Below are 21,201 nucleotides of genomic sequence, written 5' to 3'. Positions count from 1 at the left end.
AAGTAGCGCTCAAGTTTAAGAGGAAAAGAGCAACAGTACTCATAGTGCACTCCTGTATTACCTGGGACTGATCACTTGTGCGTGTGGGCTGGGCAGATCAGCTGGCAGGTCTTCTACTGTGGTTGTTCTGGTAATATTACTCAGAGTACATGCATACACTGTGCACACCTCCACCTGAAATACACATTATATTAGATGACATAAAAATTATACTGCTGAAATTTTCTATTTTATATTGCATTTGATTGAATACTTGTATATTGTAGACTGTAAAAGGCAACAGGTCCCCCAGAAGGTATGAACCGGAGCTGTTGTCTACACTGCCATGAAGACGACCATCAACGTAGATGCCGTAACCAGTAACTACTCCGTTGGGTCGATGAGGAGGGAACCAGAGGACACGTGCAGTGCTGCTGTTTACTGGAACCACTTCAGGGGCAGACATCCCTTCTGGCTCTGAGAGAGGCATAAGAGGGAGACATAAAAAAGCAATTTAATGGAAAAAAAATAACATGAGACAAAATAAGAGGTGACTATACCAAAAATGATCTGGTAGAATCTGTAGAATCAATAAATCCAGCAGTTCTGGTCTGAACCAGCAGATACACCAGTGAAAGAAGGAGGATTCACCGATTCTACAGGGCCTAGTAAAAGTATTAATACCCATTTAACTTTTTTTTTTGTTACAGTACATCCATAAACTACGTTGTACTTTATTGGGATGTGTGATAGAAAAGCACAGTGGCACAAAGTTGTGAGAGAAAAAAATATTAAGTCAAAATCTTAAAAGTGAGGCATGCACTAAATTTCTGCCCTATTTGCCCTGATACCTCAAAATAAAATCAAGTGCAACCAACTGCCTTCAAAGTTATGCAAGTTAAACTAAGTGCAAAACAGTTTTGAACATCTGACAGGGCACTGTTCAAGGAGTATGGTACAACAACAAACCTACCAAAACATGACAGTCCACCTGAACTGACAAGTCAGATAAAGACAGTATTAATAAGAGAAGAAAACCACGGTCCATGGCTACATGGATCTGTAGAGAGTTGAGACTTCGGAGGGAGAATTTCTTGAAAATATGATTATTAGTTGTGCCCAAAACAGGGCAAGTCTACAGAATTGGGACACATTAAACATGTGGAAGAGGGTGGCTTATTCAGATGAGACCAAAAATCAACTCTCCTGCCTATGTGCAGAATGCTGTTTGTGGCAGGAAATTAACAGTGCACAATGCTTATCACACTGAAGACACCATGACATTGGGCATACATGGTGGTGACTGCATCATGGTGCTGAATGATTTTATTATATAATATTTTTCCACCAAGAGGAAAGCAGGTCAGAGGAGTTGGGAAAATGGGTTGAGCTAACTGCAGTACAATACTAGATGAAAGCTTGTCAGAAGTAGAAGTAGAAGTATTTAGGACAATGGCCCAAATAACACAGCTGGGGGTAAAATGGGATGGTCAAGATCTATATTCATTAAGTCAGAATGGTCCAGTACAAGTCCAGACCTGAATCCGAAAGTGAAGCTGTAGCAAGACTTCAAAAGTGGACAAAAATTGTAGTTTCTACATTTGTAAAAGTGGAAGAGATCCAAAAAGACCATCCAGTTAGAAGTGGTTCAACAAGGTATTTACTCTTATAAGTGCATATCACCAATTTTTCTTTGTAAAACATTTTGAAAAGCTTTCATCAGTTTGGTGATAATATTTTTTTGCAAGGAGCTGCGCCTTATACTTCACCATTCAGTAACTTTAAAGAATGAATAACATTTTACTCTGAGGTGGAAAGAAGCTATTTTATGTGAAATTATGTTCAGAAACAAAGCCTTAAAGAAAAACAAAACAGAGAGAGGAGCTCAAATAAATGAGGTAAATGATCTGTGAGGACCGTTGGTCTGAAAAGAGTAATCGCACAGACCTCTTGTATTATTCTAAGTAAAAATGGGGTTGGCTATGAGAAGTTAACTTAATTAATTTCCTGCCCTACATTTCATTTACTGCAGAATGGCATTATCTGTGCAATGCTGATTGCGGAGCTTCCTTCTCTACACACGTGTATTTTTCTTGCCAATTAGCTCTGATGTTAGCATTGCCCTATAGATTGCAGGCCACGTTAGGATGGTTGGTAGGGTTGAGCTATATTAGTTAAAATATATTAGGGCTCTTAGGTGTATGTGTGTGTGCACACTCATAGTTGTAAAATAATGAAATTACCTCAGTAGCCCTCTCAGTTAAACGAGCCATGCTTTGCCTTTAGCACCTAATGATTTTCTAATGTTTTTAATGCACTTTTTAATTATACGGCTCAGATTAGAGAGAAAGAAGGAGTCCTGTGACATATGATATACCTAGACAGGAAAGGAACGGTGAGGGGCGCAGAGAGAAAGAGATGTCTGTCCAGAGTCACTGAGAGGGAAGTGAAGACATAAATATAACCGTGCAGAAAGTGGATAAAGATTTACGATTATATGGAGGCAAATGTAGCAGAGTGAGATAAGCAATTAAGGAAAATGAAAAGTACGCAGTTTAATACGTTTTGCAAACTTTTTGGGAAAATATCAATATATCCAATAATTTATATATTTCATTCTTATTCAACTCAATATTATTTGTCAAAGTTCTTGATTTTACATCCTGCATAAGTCATTTTATAAACTTTATAAACAAAATCATACATCTAAAACTGCAAAATGGCTCAATTTGAGTGTAAAATATCTTTTATAAAGACTGAAGAGTTAATCAGAATCATTTTTTCATTATGAAAGAATTTCTGTGGTGTTGAAAAAGGCATTTTCATCCAGTTTGAAATGTAGAATATGGTTTGCTTGTACAGATAGCATGAGTGCAGTTTGTGTGTGTTTGTCCATGGTGCCAACAAGCAATTTACAGCACCTCAAATCAGCCTCACACACACTTTGTATTGATTTCATGCCTCACTACATGATGTGTTTAACATCCCCTGTGAAGCACAATGTAGCAGAGAAATGCATGTTAACCCAAACACCTCTCATGGATGTAATGATTCATTATTGTATGTACACAAATAAAATGTGATTACACCAGCACCAGTGGATATTCATCATGTTAAAATAGAGGGTTGTTGAAGTTTTTAAATCAGTCAATATTTCTTCATGCTCTTATTTTCTCCTACCTCCATCAGCAGTGGTGACATAAACCACTGATTTAGTTGTATTGTGTGCACCGTTGAACACCTGTAGTGATATCAGGTATGTGGTGCTGGGCCAAAGGTCTCCTATTACAGTCGACGTGACATCAGGACCATAAGCCATCACTGGACCAGTCTCGGAAGATGTTACTGTGAGAAAAAATGATTCCACCTCTCCCTGCAGGTCTTGCAGAGCTGAAAAACACAAGATAATAATAAATTTGGGGGGTCAGCTAAAAATTCCCTCTCACGGTTCTATGCAGTTCTCTATAATTTTCTTATAACATTTTACTGTGAAAGTGTTTGTATCAAAATGTTTTAATATGATTTTTAGGTACATAAGAACAGAGTTAAATGAAGGACACTAAAATTTTAGTTCAACAATTCACATGCAAGTTTCAAATGCATCTTATGTTCTATGAGCATTTAAGCTTTATACTCAAACTGGGATTAAATCCAAACTTTTACTTTAGAAATCATTGTATATGTTTTTGACCTTCATTTGACTAGAAAAGACAAAAAAAAAAAACTGGGCCGCCACAACTAATGTAAAACCAAATAATGATGCTGACAATAATAATTCATCAGTATGCATTTTTTCAGACAAAACCTTTATGAATTAATGTTTTTTTGTTTCCTAAACTTTTCACAAAAAAGTGTGGAGCAGCACCTAACTCCAATCTTCAGAGGTTGTGTGTGTGTCTGCCTGTGTGTTGTGAATTTTAATTGTGTTCATTTCCAGGTTAGTCGTCACATATCTAATATTCACAACGTTTTGAATTTTTGAGCCTTCTATCTTTAAATGCACCGATAATAAATACCATACCATACCATACCATACCAACTTTATTTATAAAGCACTTTAAAACAACCACAGCTGATACAAAGTGCTGTACATCAAAACACAACATAACAATAAAAAAAACATAAAATAAAAACTTACAGTTTAAAAACAAAAACAAAAAAAACAAAAAAAAAACATACAATTTAAAACTAGATCCCGCTAGAGTTAAAAGCCAAATAAAATAGATGGGTTTTAAGACGAGCTTTAAAAGTGGACAGTGAAGGGGCCTCCCTGACCTGCAAAGGCAAGTTGTTCCATAATTTGGGGCCCATGACAGAGAAAGCCCTGTCCCCTCTGAGCTTCCTTCTTGATCTCGGTACCTCCAAAAGCAGCTGATCTGCGGACCTAAGAGACCGATAAGGTATGTATGGGTGAAGAAGCTCAGAGAGGTAAGCCGGGGCAAGATTATGTAGTGATTTAAAAACAAACATAAGAATTTTAAAATGAATTCTAAAATATACCGGCAGCCAGTGAAGTGAGGCCAGGACAGGGGTCACGTGTTCCCTCTTTCGAGTTCCTGTCAGCAGTCGTGCAGCAGCATTCTGTACTAGCTGCAGACGTGAGAGCAGCGACTGACTAACTCCCAGATAAAGTGCGTTACAGTAATCCAATCGAGTTGAAATAAAAGCATGGATCACTGTTTCAAAATGCTGCCTGGAAAGAAAAGATTTCACTGACGCCAATCGCCTTAAATGATAAAAGCTGGACTTAACCACGGCTCTGATTTGGCTATCCAATTTAAAATCACTGTCCACCTTAAAACCAAGATCTGTAATAACAGGTTTAAAATAAACCTCCAAGGGTCCCAGGTCAACAGAGGAGGACTCACAGGAGCCACTGGGTCCAAACACCATCACCTCTGTTTTGTTTTCATTAAAATTTAAAACGTTCAAGGCCAACCAAGCTTTAATATCACCTAGACATGCCAGGAGATGTTTGATACCATATTTAACTTATTTTTGTCATGCTGGAGTTCACAGAACCTGGAGACTATTTTACATTTTACAGCATCTAGGTTTTGACATCTATTGAGGCATCCAATAAACAGCAAGACTGGCTCAAAATAAACACCCAAAAATTCCTTGTGATTTTTGGAGAAAAGGTAGTTGTTCACATTAACCCTCCAAATATGTTAATGATTAATTAAAAAAGTGATTAGTGGCAGTCCCAAACAAATGTCAATAGCAAAAATGTGGAGTCCCACAATTTACAGCCAGATTATGTACCATTTGCTGCAGTGATTAAGCAACAAATCATGGAGTATGTATCATGCTGTTCGAGTTGACAAAGGAATTCAAGATGCTGTATAAGCCAATAAAAGTCTCTTTCATATCTGTGTCATTACTTATGTCAACAGTTTTGTTACTGCTTAAACTTGATTCTATAAGTCTTACATAGGGAATAATGTTAAAGTCGTATATTGTGCCTGGTGATGTTTTTGCAAAAACTAATAAATCTGTGCTTTTGTTCGATCATCTAAGATGTGTTGATGAGCTGATCTGTAAAGGCATGTGTTTGAGGACGTGTGTTATGAACAGAGAGGGTAATCTTACAAGGTTTATTCCAGTTGACTTGTACAGCTGTGTGATTGATAGCATGAGCAGACAAAGTAGGAGGCTTGAGGGGAACCCCTGCCATGGTCACTGCAGTAACAATATTTCCTGAAGAGTAGCCCACGTCATTATAAACCACAAGCTGGTACTGGTAACGGGTGAATCTGTGAAGAAACAAAATGATTCTTTTGATTAATGCTTCAACTGTCACAATAAGTTTGTCTTCTAGTGAAGTCAGTCTTTCAGTTTGAATTCAGTTCAACTCAGTCAATTTATATTAGGCTAATTCACAACAAATGTCGTCTCATGGCTTTTTACAGAAAAAAAGATCTGCATTAAGTGATTGATTTTGCAGCAGAAGTCTCCCTTTCCTCCAGAAAAAACATGAGGTGACAACCAGTTTAGTGGACTGAGTAATTAGTTTTGCAGCAATACCTCTTCATGAGCCTGCATGTGGCAACAGTGGGAATGAAAACTCCCCTTTAACAGGAATAAACCTCCGGTAGAACCAGACTCAGTACAAGTGGAAAAAATACAACAAAATGTTAAAGTTTTCACTGTTTTTAAAGCTTTGTCCTTGTATTAATTAGTTTGTTTCTGAAAGCAACTGTTGAACTGGATTATAATTAGGGGTTAAACAGAAGTGAAGATGGATGAAGAGAAATATATACTTAATTTTCATGTAAATTTAGTTGCAATTTTTCCCACCTTTAATTAAATAATGAAAACTTAAGTGAGATTTTATTTTTTAAAATTCCTTTTTCCCCCTGCGCATGGGAGGAGCTGACAAATCTGCATGTTGGTCAGGTGATTTTGAAATAGGTACATAAGATACATAGAAGACCCAGAGCAGTTCACCAAGGATAAAAAAAAAAAAAACTGCAACCAAGTGGTGGACTGAGATTAAGGGACACTGTGTGAAACAAAAACAATTTAATTCTTTGGGATATTTGCTTAATGTATCTTTGAGCGGTATTAAAAGATCGGCATCAGCAGTCACTCTCCGATCGGCTCTGCACACACTGTTTGTTGCAGCACTGCCATTTGCTCTAGAGCTCATTCCAGTAATCTCACCTGCTTAGGCCTTTATCTTCATAGAACAATTTGGTGCCGGAGTAAACACGGAACCAGCGATGGAGATCTTCGGAGGGGGGTGGGGAAGTGGCTGCTAATGTGGGGACCATGGCGACGGCCAGGGGCTGGTGGGTTTTACGTCTGAGCAACTTGTATCTGAGAGGGAAGATTTGAATAAAAGAAAAACAAACACACAGTTTGATGTTCAGGAATCCATCAACACGCAAAGACTCTACCCAGTGCGCCGTTCAGACATGCACACACTCAAACTTCCACACTGAATTTTAGCTGACTCTTATCACTCATTTCCTCCTCTTGTGTTGTTTTTCATCATCTCCATTCATTGCCTCTGCTGTATCTCATCCCTCCCAACGCCTCTCCAGTCGCTGTTTTTCTGCGGGTTTTGTGTTTTCCTCTCCCTACAGTGATGCTAATTTCTGCTGTAATCAGAAGAGAAGGGCTTAACGCCGCCTTTTAACCAACCCACTTAGACAAACATACAGAGCTGAGCAGCGCAGAACAGAGAGAGCGAGCGAGCCTCATGCATTTTAATCACCTGCTAAGAAAATGGTCCTTTATTTTAGGCCTAATCGCAGGCAGAGTCGAACAGGACGTGAACAAAGTGGACCCGAATGTGCATTAGTGCTGTGCAAACACCGATTATGAATGAGCAACACTTAGCTCATTAGTAGGGTACTTTTGTTAGCGACTTGTTAATGTGTTTATTCCTTTTTGCGTGGAGTTTTTCAGCAGCAACTGAACATCTCCAGAACGTGCCTTTCAAAATCCACAGCATGATATCAGTAAATATGATATCAGTCTGTAAATTGAATTATTACAGACATAAATGTTACCTGATATTTGGTCCGTTGGGCCGACTTGGTGGTTGCCAGGAAATTGCCAGAAAAGATTCACTGACTGGCACGACTGAAAGAGGTGCCAGGTCTTCAGGTGTCGTAGGTAATGTGGAGGCAGGAGTTGGAAGACTTTCTGTGCATCCACCAACATACCCTCCACCATTTGAACATGTCAGCACAGTGATGCTGTAATTTGTGTACGGCACAAGGTCTGTTACGGTGACATTGAACTCCAAAGAATTGCTGGTGTTATGAAAGATTCGGGGTTCCGGGAGACGGATTTCATATCCGTGAATCTCTCCATTAGGAATCAAAGGAGGCGACCATGTTACCTGAAACAAACATTTGAGAATTTTGAAATGTCAACTTTTGTTAAAATATAACATGCAAATCCATTGGCAAGGAAAAGGTCATTAAATCTTTTCTACAGTGCCTTGAAAATTAGCAATGGAGCACTTTTAGATATTGTCACAGTACAACCACAAACGTATATCTATTTGTTGGGGATTTTAAACAGCAGACATAAAGTATTACATAATTGTTAAGTGAAAGAAAAGAGAAATTGTTATTAAAAAAAGGACATAATTCAGCAAATTGTGATGCTAATTTATATTCAGCACCAATGACTCAACACTTTCTTGAGGTTTTTTTGAGACATGTCTGTCTCAGTTTTGCCCATTCATCATTGAATTTTGTGAATTTTTTAGTTTAATTTTGGTCTAATCTGATGAAAACACCTTCTTTGATGTTATTGCGTTGTCTCCAACACAACCTGGGCAAACATCACGATCACATTTGTAGTGCGTATGGATAACAGCTATTTAAACTTCATCCCACCAGAGAAGTGGATCTCTGCAGCTCCTCTAGAGTTATTATGGAGAACTGGGTTGGTTCTCTAATTTATGATGCTGTTTGTTCACTGATGTTTTTTTAATAAATGTGAGGCCTTCACAGAACAGTTGAATTTATACTTATAATAAATTACACACAGGTTAACTATTTACTGATTAATTAACCTCTAAATGCTTGGTTTTATTTAGGAGTACCCGAGTAAAAGATACTACAGATTTTTAGTTGTAAAGATTTTTTAAAAAATCTTGTATCTTTCCCTTTTCACATCAGTTTATACTAAAACTGCAGCAAAATGTAACTTGAGAACTTGAGGTTGTAACATCTAGAGTTTGATCATTTAAAAAATATTTTTGCAAGGCACAGCAAATACTCAATGTTTAAATTGATTATTATTTAAATACTAATGCTTTTCTAAAAAAAAAAAAAATCAAACATTTGGTCTACATAATTATTCTTTACTAGTTACTAGTATATATATAACCTTAATGTACACATGATTAAGTGTAAGAAAATCTGTACATTGGATTCTGAATGCATCGTTTTGTCAGATTAAGGTGGAACCAGCAACCTGGGCAGTAGTGAAAACTCCATTAGGATGGTCACTGTGTGTCCTTAGCAGTCTTGTAGGAAAACATAACCTGACTTTGACTTAGGTAGAAGGTTTCTTTCATCACATTTAAACAGGGCACACGCCAACAGGCACCTTCTCTCACACACAGGCACCATGCTAAAATAATGAAAGCTGCTCGTAATGGAATTGCTGCATGCAAAACAAAAGCTAAGCGCTGTGTCTGATTTGGAATCAGTTCAGTCTGTCAGCATTTTAAAGCTAGGACAAAGGAAAACACTACAGTAGACATAAATGATAGCACACACATGCAACAGACGCTACTAACAAAAACAAGCAGGTTTTTACACACTTAAAGTATTTTTCACTGTGATAACTGGATTAATGCATTGATATTGAGATGAGTAGCATCAAAGTGTAGATATTATGCATACTCAGACACATACACACTTAGGGAAACACACTGTCAAGAAATGACTTAGTAAACAGCTTGTTAATACAAGTCCAGGTGATTAAGTGGTCAATGTTGATGAGAATATTATGAATGAATGTCAAGACTAATTATTTATCATGCAACCTTGATATTTTAACAAGTGACACTGAGAGGTGATACAGGAGACAAACACTCAGATGCATACACATGAGAAATACCTTCCAACTACAGAAAAACAATCACACACTCAAAGGCATACAAACACCATAACTGGGGAGGGTCATTTTGAGTTAAGTAGCTCATTTCCCAAAGTGCGTGTTGAGTGTGCTCTGTGGTGGAAGTCATTTACAGATTGAATAGCTTGATGTAATCTGGTGATGGTGAAGACACCAGAGACCCTGACATAGAGTACTGGGGCTGAGGCCAGTCCAGTGTGCGTGTGGGGGTGTGTGTGCGTGGGCGTGCATGTGGCTATTTGCAAAAATGCAAGGCAGGAAAGAACCGACAAAGTTTGCACTGAGAAAACAACTTTTGGGGAAATGTGTGTTGGTACATTTACGATTTTATTTAGAGAACAGCAATTATAAATTGTAATATCAATTTGTGAAATTGTTGATATTTCCATCCGAAGCCAAACACCTCAAGGTTGGGATAAATTTTATTCCTTTGATTTATTGAAACACTATGAAAACCAATGTATTTTTATAACAAAGTCATTCATTTCAATATTGTAAACTTGATTAATTTAAATACTAACAATATCGAGAGAAAACAATTAAACTACATTTAGAGATTAAATCATTATACATGTGCCATAAAATTAACTAATTATTTCTGGTGTACAATAAATAAGAGCACCCTAACATCTCACTTTAAATGGCTAAATCAAAGCTAAAGTTATTGTTTCATAACCTACCCTGCTTAAAATCTCTCTAAACTTTATCCCAGGCATGTCAGGTGTGTTCCTTGGTGTCAGTTCACTTTATGTAATTTAATGTCTTAAATTACATGCATATGTCACAAAGATGGTGACTACAGAGTGAACATGTTATCTGAGTTGTATTTAAGTCCTAAAAACAAAGACTTTGAACTTGACTTAGACTTGTGGTCTGAGATTAGAGTTTTAAGGCCAATTCATACTCTACAAAAACAGAGAAATTTGTGTTTTTACTCCAGCTGGAAAGAAGAACAAAATTGGACAGGACATTTCATATTCATACCTCACAATTCGGTGAATTCCTCATAAATTTCTCCCACTGTAGCATTTGTATAAAATAATAGTCGTACAGGAAGCAAAAAACATTCCTAGCAAATGATGTCAAACACAAATTACAACTTACTACCTTAAACTAGGACTGCAAAAACAGAATAATGTAACTTTATTCTGTTTTTGAAAAGTTTTTGTAAACCTTTATCTAATTTAATGAGAAGTGAAAATAAGAATTTAAACTACCCATCATGAGTGCTTTGACAGGTGACAAGCTGCTCTGTGTATTTTACTTTGAAAGGATGCGCTTGATTATTAGAATGGTTTAATAGCCTGGACTCGTAATCTTTTCCTATTAGCTCTATTTTCATAATGTAGCAGTACAGTAATGTTTCTGATCATTACATTATAGGACTTTGGACTGCTTCAGCACAAAAACTTGAAGAAATGTGAAAATATTCAAATGGTACTTTTTGTTATCAATTTTAGCAAAAAAAAGATGTTTAATACTTTCAAAAATGTAAGATTTGCAGCTCCATTTGTTAGTAAAAATAATGTAAACACATGAAACTAGCTGGATACATTTCATACCTTTTACTTATCTTTTATGAGGATTTTGTTTAACCTGTACATTTGCAATCCTTTTTCCACTATGTATAACTTTATTAGATAGTTCTAATTACACTTTTAGTTTTTCTAAATCGCTGTACAAGTCTCTAAAGTATCATCTGTGATGGTTTCAATGGACTTTTCCTTTATACCCTCAAAGTCTGTTTTTTTAGGAGAGAAGAAGAAACCATGTATATATTATTTGTTAGGAAGATATTCAAAATCCTCCAATGTGTTGTCAAGGTCAGTTGATAACCAGGAAGCGGCTTCCTGTCTGCCCAATTAGCAACAACCAGGAAGGAACGCTTTTCTTCTTAGACCTGTGACCCGTAAAGCTGAGCTGCTGCAGCAATGACAGGGGCGGTTCTGAAAGGATGACAGGCATTAGCATTTTTCTGCAGTTAGCATTAGTGTAGGGCTGTGAGTGCAAGTGTGTGTGCATCTTTGCGTGTGTGTGTGGATGCATGTAATATTGTTTCAGTAGCTTTCAAAGATAGGCCTTGATGAGAGATTAGCCACTGGTGGAAATCCATTCCAGTCACTCCTTCAAAATGGCCGACAGGAAGGAAGCTGCTACAGACAGGGTCACAGCCCCTCCCATTTCTGAAGGGGACCTTGAATTGAACGCTCCTCTCTCTCATTAAATCCGAAAAGGGAAAGACAGAAGAATCTGTGTGACATTGCTTTGTCTTTTTTACTCAGTCAATCCAACAGTGACTGAGGAGATTCTCAATGAAGCTCTACTTTATTATTTCTTTGGTTTAAGTAAATATAAACATGGTAATAGTGACTAGATTACTCAGGGATATAAAACTGCGAAATTCCTTGTGAGGTAAAACTGTTTTGTATCAGCGACTTTCTTACTGAAATAAAACTACAATCCTATCAATTAGTATGTTCATAAATACCCAGGTAAGTGGGTATGTCGGCATTTAAAAAGAATAAGAAAGAAAGTAAGAAAATCCTCACTTGAAGCGACTCTGATCCAAGAACTTTTACTCCTGGGGGACTCAGTCCAGCTGGACGAGAAGGTCTGGTTTTGACACTGACCCAAGGCCCTGTATGTATAAAAATATGCAGCTTAAGAACAGTGTTTCAAACATACAGAAGGTGTAAATATGAAACATCTCAGACTGAAAACAATAACAAAGTTATTAAAGTCTTACCTGTAGCCTTTCCAGCCTGATTGTGGAGCACAAGTCGATACTGGTAGGCTGTCCAAGGACTAAGAGCTGATGAGGAGTCGAGGAACGAAAGAGGGGGAGGAACTGGCAGAAGGTGGCCTACTGTGGAGGGTTGCTTTGTTCCGGCAACTCTGCGCTCAATCTCCCAGCTACAGCAAACACAAAATTCAGAATCACACGAAATAATAAATAAAGTCTAGGAGCCTGTTTCTCACCGTTCTAGTGGTCCATTGCTTCTTTCTGGGGCACCCCAGGACAAGAGAACAGATGTTGGTGTGTCAGAGTAAAGGTGAGGTGCAGGAACTCCTTCAGATGGAGCTGGGAGGGTCTGGAAGTACTGAGACCCCCCGGACACTGAGCAACCAACGATGGTGCATGCTTTCACCTGGATGATGGAAAATGGCTCTGTAATGTCACAGTGTTAAACTTTTTACATGATACATTCTATCAGAAATTAGTTAACAATTATCCTCAACTTTAGTTCTAGTTTCCTCTATTATTGGGAAACAAGAAAATATGTATGTGTAACATTATCAAGTCCAATTATACATAATTATTCTACCACTATGAAAACATTTCAATATGTGTTACTGGAAAAATCTGCATGAAATAGGAAGAAAACATATTTATTACATCTTCAGCCATGTTTTGACTTTTATATAGCACAGTGCTCTCTTCTATAGTAATCCCTTTAGTACCTGGAGGCTGAACCTTTGGTAGGGATGCAGATTGAGGAAAGTGTAACTGGTGGTATTTCCAGGAACAGTGACAGACAGAGGAGTAGATCTTGATGTGTTGGCTAAAAAACTGGAGAAGGTGAATGGATCTTGAGTGATGAAATGATCAGGATTGAAGATGCTCAAAGTAGAATTTGGGGCTGAAAGTGAGAGGTTCGTTTCTACACTGCTGGTTTTGGGCTCAGTCGGTTTGAATAAGACAATATTGTGGCCACGACTTTCAGTGCTCTCACTAGATGAGTTCATTTGATTATTTTCAACAGTACCAGGCCTTGAGGTGGAGAAAATGACACTGTGTATATATTTTTTAGTTGTGCTGAACTCGTTATCATAATCTGCAGAAGATGTAGAGTTGAGGCTTGAGCCTTTTGGTCTGCTAGGATCTGACAATGTCAGGAAGTTGAAATTTGAATGTTGACGTATTCCATCAAAGTTGGGCAAGACACTTGGCTTAGAAGACAAATTTGAGGTGTAGGTCGATCTGGTGCTGGGGACTGCATCAGGGTCATGATCTGAAGAAGTGATGGAACCTGAGTAAAGATATAGTGTATAATTTGTAATGATGCCATTTGTTTGTGCAGGAGGATCCCAGGTAATTAATGCACTCCGCGACTGAAGTCCCATAATGGCCGGTGAGGCTACGGGGCTTGGACCTGCAGAAAAAGATAAACAAGAAAAAATTAAAATATTATTTTAAAAAAGCAAGAGAGAAAAGTGAAAAGCAGGATTATTTCAAAAGAGTTAAAATATAAGACAGCAACATAACAAAAACACCAAAAGGTAAGAGTAATTTTGAAATCAATGTTCAAGGGATTACTATTAATATTCACATCTTTTCACTTTCTTTCACTAAGGCAATAAATAAGTGGGATTTAAAGTTTTTGGTAGTTACAATTTGATGCAAGCCTGACTAGACTACAGTAAATATTGTTAATTCACAATCAAGACATCCACAAAAAAACCATAAAATCATTCAGGTTTTAGTGGCTGAAAAGATTTATTTATTTATTAACAAAATTATGTTTAGCCAGTATGGCCAGCAATTTTCAATTACATGGAACAACTGAAAATATAAAGAACATCAGGGTCTGGGAATAGTTAGAGCTGATAAAGTACTTAGTATTTTGGGTCTATGTTTTTGATTTGGCTCTACATGAATGGTAAAAAAATGAATTGATTACCCTGCTTAGTGAAGCTATCTGCTCAGAATGATTTGAGGGACGAATAATGAACCAATGTTTCAATGCTCCACATTAAAGAAAGGAGCAAAACTTGATTAAAACATATTCTCACTGCTGCCAATATATATTTTGATCATTACAGCTATAATGTCAACTATAAAATGTATTTCAAGTTACTTTTATTTTATTACATAGACTTAAAGAGAATAAACGCCAGGTGATGGTGATAATCTCTGCTTAATGTGCAGAATATTATACTTACAGGCTTCTGCTCTTACAGTATACATTGTAACACTCCAAGTACAATAAGATGAGATCAGCTGATAATCTGGGTTATCTGTTCGTTGGTCCTTAAAAGTCATGAAGCACATAGTTTGACAGCTGTAGTTTTAAAAGCAGCAAACCTGGGGTGGTGCTGCTTTCATTTCCACAATTAGCATAATTTGTCATTCTTGTAAGCATACAGGAAAAAAATAGTAACCATCTTTAGGCCAGCTGACCAGCAGTATCCAGAAGCAGCTTCATAGAACTAGAGAAAACTCTGGTCACTCAGTTTTTCTGGTTTTGTATTTCAAATGTAGGGCGAGAAATGTAAAAACCTTCGCTGCACCTTGACACCAGTAACTGTCCTATTCTGCTTATGCCATTTTCAGTGAGTGAGACTGTGGCTTAAAGTCTTCTAAGTTAAAAAGAAAATAATCCTTTTAGAAAGAGGCAGAGAAACCAGTGGACAAAAAGTCACATGGCTATCACATGACTATGCCAGGGTAAAAATGAACATGAGACCACTTCACTTCATGGAAGCCTGTTTGAAGGTAATCCCACATCCTCCTCCTCCCCTGGCATTTACATCCCACTGTACTGCTCTATAATGGACATACACAGCAACACACACTATTCCTAACTCACACATTAACTCACATGCCCACACCCACAGAGATGCAGTATAGCAGTAATGGTGCTGTGTGAAGGGCAAGCAGATCAAGGTGACTGAGCGGACTGAGGGAGCGTGCTGCGCCGCTAAGTGCTACCGCTAACCGCTAACGGCTTTCCCAGATGGTGATATGTGTGTGTCTGTGTGTTTGTGAGGGATAGGCAGAAAGGAATTGAGTGAAATGAGATTAGCAATTGTATAAGAGCATAAATTCATTTGAGATTAGGCATACGTGAATGACATAGACATGTCTATGTGCATGCCTGCATCTCTGCAACTAGACAGTAAACTGTGAACTTTTGCTACATTATCAATTGATTCATGGGACCAACTACCAACAGACTAAGGTGCTAACTAATGCCTGGAGATTTGAAGTTCCAAACACGCTAAAATATTAATAACACGTTAAGTTCCTGTTTTTATTCCACTTAAAAAAAAAACATGTGCAACTTGTATTTTGAATGTAGAAAATGACAAGAAGATAACTTTAATGTGTAATGTCAAGGCAATAATGTCGACACATGCTTCAAGCACTCACTAGAACCAACAGTAACGACAATTATACCACATAAAACAAGCAAAGGAACAAGTGACATAATTTTAACAGGAACATTAAGAAGTTTAAAATTAAAATATGTTTAATTTAGTTATTTTTGAGGTTAGATTGTTGTGATAAAATGATCAGTTTGGTAGAACTGTGTTTGCTTACAAGTCATATTTTAGCAAGATTTCAGCAGTTTTAACATACCCATATCACACCTGCACACACATGCAACGTTTAAGATAAAACATTGTTTTATTTCAAGCTTTCTGTCTTATACAGTCAGCCTTTGTCCTCCTCTTACCGCTTCTCCCATTTTATCCCGTTCTCTGTCTCCCATTTGTACTTTGTATCGGGTCTCTCTTTCTCCCTCTCTCTGGTCTCCAACTACATAAACAATGCAGGAAGCTGACCTTTTAGGTTAACAGGTTTTTATGCTAGCTCTACTCAGCACTCACACTGATTCAATTACCACCAAAGGTCCACTGAACCCAACGAATAACCAAGTAGCCCATCTCCCTTTCTCTGCATGTCCATGTCAGAGTGCTTCCCTGCATGCTTGCATATTGTTGTGGATGGTCGAGTTTCTGACTGTACGTTGAATGTTTAATCAGACAATGCATTTATTTAGGACAGTTTTTGTAGCATGGTCTAATTAAGATTCCTTACAGACATGCAAAAACTGAGGAGACTAACAGAAAATGCTAAGCAATTTTAAAACATCATTGATTTAAGTCACCTTGATCCAGTTCCCGTCCACCACTCAAAATGGCCCTCGTTGTTGCCCCTATCCTTCCACTGTTCCCTCCCTCTCTCCTGCCTCCTCACCCTCTCCTTTCTCTCCAAGTGTTGAGTGTTATTTAGGCTTTACTGACGCGTGTAAAATTCTGCAATTTGAAGGGCTGTTAAGTTTTTCAATTGAAATGTTCATTTAAGATGCACTTGATGCTTTTTTTTGAAGGGGAGAAGCTGGGAGAGGTGGAGTGGAAGGTGGATGCTAATGCTTTACTGGTTTCTGGAAAGAAGGAAGCAAGTTTTGGATTGCATTAGGTCCGTCAAATTTTTGGGACTTGCTATACTCTCCTTCTCACCTCCTTTGTTTCTTTATCCATCATCCTAAAATGTCCAAATGTTCCATACATTCTTAATCTTTTTGAATCTCTCTAGTCTTCTTGCCTTCTTGTCTCCTTTTTCTACTCCTTTCCTTTCATCCGTACATCCGCACCACCCACCTTTACTCCTCCTCTCTCCAGTAAAAAAAAAACAAAAAAAAACCACAGTAGCAGAAGGCTAAAACAGGATTGCTGGGCCGCCAAGCCTTAAATCACATTTATAAGGATTTGGTTAGCATAGTAATAACACAATCAACTGACAAGGGCTTGGAGAGGGGGATGAGGTGAGGAAGAAGGGATGTGTGTAGGGGTGTATTTGTAAGCGTATCTTCTCGTTCATTCTTGTGCACACATACATGTGTGTATTTAACAGTCTACATATGTTTAGTGTGTATATCTATGCATGTCCATGTGAGAGAAAAGAAGAAGGGTATTATTTTTAGCCCTGCACAGGGTCACAAGCATGTGTGTGTGTTTTGTGTGTGAGGGGGTGACTGGGCTTTTGAAGGTGATTCAAGGCTCCTAGGAGTCATAATGAGAACAAATGCTGAGCTTTACTGTTATCAAGATACTTACAACAAGGTGTCAAAACGTGACAAGTAATACGGGAGGAATTTACATTGCATTTCATATCTTTACTTTGCTGCAGATTATTTAAAGTCACTGCGGCTTTAGGATTCTCTGAAGAGGCGGTCAGAAAGAGGATGAGGTATGACCAAGGTCATAAGCTGGCATTTCCCGACTATATGAGACTCACATGAGCCTTTAAGTAACTACCACTACCTTAATAGTTAAAAATGTCAATCAATCAACTCCCTTAATATCCTTCACATGCACTAATGATTTAGGATGATCTATTTAATTCAATATGTGTAACCTTTTGACCTAAACAAAGCGCAGAAGGAAGAAAAAAGCAAGGTGTGGCTTTTAGAACTAAAACAAGGAAGTGGTTTGTTTTTTCTAGATTATCTACATAAGTGGTGACCATCATTACCTGATCACCGTATGAATGCAAAGATGTTTAGTCAGAAAAATTATATACCCAAAAAGCACTCATCTTGTTAATCATTTTAAGCAACCCATTAGCACCCATTTCTAAAAATGTGTAATATGTTTTAGAAATGTATTGATCTAGAATTTCAAATTCTACACTATCTTCTGAAATTTTAAAGTGTCTGTTCTTTCATCTGATTACTTACTTCTAAGTGATCTTAATGTTACAAAGTCCTTTGTTACAGTTTACAGTTCTACCATAAAGAGATAAGTTTCACATTAAACAGCATGGCCTCTGTGCACACTCAATGCACAAGACTCCACTTCTGAAGAAAAAACATGCTGAAGGTTGTTTAAAGTTTGCTGCATGTCATAAAAAGGTTTTTCTACCAAGTAGATTACTACATTGACATTAGAATAAGCAATAATTTTTACTTTCAGTTCTTATTTTCTAAGTTATTTATTACATTCTAAAGCTACACTTGTTCTACTTAAACTAAATGGTAAGTGTTACTACCACCTATCACCTACTAATACTTAACTAGTGTTAAGTGTTAGTAGGTGATATGAGCAAGCTGACTTGCTCCTCAAGTCAACTTTTAAATTTAGACGTCATTTATCTACTACACTTAAATACAAAACCTTACTCAATTTAGTCTATTTTAAACACCATTTTTGTATTTATTCAGTTGAGAGGTAAATGTATTCAACTGATCTGATTTCTCATTGTCCTACAACGTCTGTTGCATTTTCCTACAACCACTTTAAAAAAGTTGTGAAATCCAGATCAACCAACAAATAAGATTGTCATTATCATCTGCTTAAACATACAATTCATAAGAACAGAGAGAAATGTGCTTTATGCTTTAAGCTTATGCAAAAGAGATGAGCGCAAAAAAACAAAATGGCAATCACAGCCTCCAATGAGCTGCAACAACAAGGTTTTTGCTCATCAACCTTAGCTTACTTACACTGAACTATCCCTTTAAGGACTAGACAAATAAAATCACCTACCAAACTTGACATGGGAAAAAAACACAATATGACACAGTCACAAAAGAAAATCATGATGTTTTCCTGGTGAGCTTTTCTTGATGTTGCTTAAGTGATCTCTGCTCATTTGTGATATTTAAAGTGTGTTAAACAGAAAAGACAAATGCATGATGCCATCATCATGAAGTACTTGTTTCTGAAGAAATTTCTTTAAAGAATCCCTGCAAATATTAGGAGTGGTGTGTGTTTTTTAATTCAAATATTTAGGATAAAAAATATTTTATGTTTTTTTTCTATATACTGTAATATAGACATGTCCTGTTACTAATTACATTCACACTTCTTTAAATCGGTAAAAATGTAGGATTATGATTTTTAAATACAATATTCCTGTGGGGATAACTGACTAAAATACAAGAAAAAAAAGACAGGGGAATGTTTTATTAATGCAGTCAGTAATTAATTAAATAACATGAATTCTTTGTGTTCTGCCGTTACCTCTAACCTCATCTCTGTAGCTTCTTTCACCTGTACTGCTCCTCTATCTCACCATGCTACGGTTTAGTTTGGGTGATGAGGGATTATTCTTTCATGTTTTTAATGTTATTTAATGTTCTTACACACACATAGACTCACATTTTCACTTTCTAAGACAGCTTTGCTAGGATCATTTTGTTCAAGTGGTGCTTTATTCTTACTCTTTATTCATATTCTTCGTAGCACTCTGACATACGCACCTCTCTTCCAGTGCGTGCACAGGCGCACATTTACACACACAGACACACACTCTTAGATCACTTAGCTGGTGTGAACATGGGAGTAGACAGAGGAAAGGGAGCTGTCCAACACGGCTAGAGTTTATGTTCACAGGAGCCGTCTGTCTGTTCTGCAGCGACAGGAATTCATAGGGACCAAATTACATTAAAAAGATGGATATAAAACTTTAATGGAATGATAAAAAGGAAGGAAGGAGCATGGGTCTCTCTCTCTCCCTCTGTTCTGTCATTAGTCCACTCTTTTCTTCTTTTCCTCTTTCTTCTTCTGTTCCTCATATTACCCCATTTCATCTAGATTTTTATCTTTATTTTTTACCCTATTTTTTATTCTACGCCTTTTACTTTTGTAAAAAGTAACAAAACTTTCTTTTGAAAGAGATAAAAAAGTAAGAAAAAGTAGAGAATATAAAAGATATAGTAGGATTGCTCAAACAGGTTTTTTAGCTAATATGACATAAAATTGTAGATATTTCTCAGATAAAACAAAGACAGTGTGAAATTTGTAAAATTTTAAACCTTTTTTAACAAAAAGTCATTATGTTAAACAATTACTTTTATTAGCTACCTGTTTTGAGACTAAAAATAGCTTTACTACATTTTTGAAAATAAATGTATTAGGGTAATTTGCTAACAACCATACAATAACAAACAGCTATTCTGATCGGAAAACAACTTACCCGTTCATAAATTTTGCAAAATAATATTTTCATCAGTCTGTATAAGAATCATCATACTATACAGAATCTGTTTTTGAAGAGATTACTTGTTTACCTTCTTCTCAGTCATACTGATCTACCACCGTTTAAATTATTTTACATGGCAAAGTCTGGCTACAACCAAGACATTTTTTTTTGAGGCGTGTTAAAATGTTGCACTTTTTCTTTATCCAAATAACCAGAACTTTCATAAATCTTAATGTAATGCATAACATTCTGTGAGGACTGCTGAGAAATTGATACTACTATGGTAGTTCTGTACTTCCAGTGGCAAAGTTATTTATAATGAGTAGATATTGTAACTATGTGCCAATTAACAATTAATCCAAGCAGCTTCACTGTTCCTTGAATGGTTATATTCAAGGTACATGGGAGATTTGGCATTGCACAAAGCTATCAGACAGTCCTGTCAAAGTCTGACACGCTGATATTATGACCCTGGCTCAAGTAGTGGCATGTTTAAGTATCTGATAGGTACTCCATATGGTTGAGAGTTAGTGTGAATATAGATGTGCTTGTTGGTCTGTTAATGTGCATGCATATCTGTGTTTGCTGGAGGGAAATTAATTCTGCACAACTGAATGACAGAAGCACAGAACTGCAGCGTAATGCATCCTAAATGCTTACAATTGTGTGTGTGTGAATGGGAGTGTGCATGCAATGCAATGTAAGAAGATGCACTAGTGCTCATATAAATGTGTAGCTACATGCAAAAACATGCAAGTGCTTTGTATGCATTTTTGTGTGTGGGTATGCACCTATAAATGTATGCAAAACTCGGCTGCTTAATGATAATGCATGTGATAATATCATGGTGCTAATTAATTTATAACTTTGCACTGAGGAGGCTGTTCCAGTGGCTA

General features: G+C 37.1%; 1 protein-coding gene across 1 annotated transcript in view; it reads right to left on the bottom strand.

Annotated features, from left to right (window-relative positions):
• The window catches only part of ush2a (usherin), a 198,485-nt gene that overhangs the window by 76,952 nt on the left and 100,332 nt on the right, over nucleotides 1-21,201 (bottom strand). Inside the window, exons 49-58 of the mRNA XM_023332326.1 lie at nucleotides 13,054-13,745; nucleotides 12,571-12,740; nucleotides 12,338-12,504; nucleotides 12,141-12,229; nucleotides 7,500-7,834; nucleotides 6,646-6,801; nucleotides 5,572-5,735; nucleotides 3,160-3,369; nucleotides 254-456; nucleotides 62-174 (exon numbers count right to left, since the gene is read on the bottom strand). Of these exons, the coding sequence (XP_023188094.1) occupies nucleotides 62-174; nucleotides 254-456; nucleotides 3,160-3,369; nucleotides 5,572-5,735; nucleotides 6,646-6,801; nucleotides 7,500-7,834; nucleotides 12,141-12,229; nucleotides 12,338-12,504; nucleotides 12,571-12,740; nucleotides 13,054-13,745 (2,299 nt within the window). The remainder of the gene's footprint in view (nucleotides 1-61; nucleotides 175-253; nucleotides 457-3,159; nucleotides 3,370-5,571; nucleotides 5,736-6,645; nucleotides 6,802-7,499; nucleotides 7,835-12,140; nucleotides 12,230-12,337; nucleotides 12,505-12,570; nucleotides 12,741-13,053; nucleotides 13,746-21,201) is intronic.

Source organism: Xiphophorus maculatus, chromosome 4 (genome assembly GCF_002775205.1).
Source record: "Xiphophorus maculatus strain JP 163 A chromosome 4, X_maculatus-5.0-male, whole genome shotgun sequence".
NCBI lineage: Eukaryota > Metazoa > Chordata > Actinopteri > Cyprinodontiformes > Poeciliidae > Xiphophorus > Xiphophorus maculatus.
The sequence above is the reverse complement of the archived record's forward strand: the minus strand, read 5'-3'. Positions and strand labels throughout refer to the sequence as shown.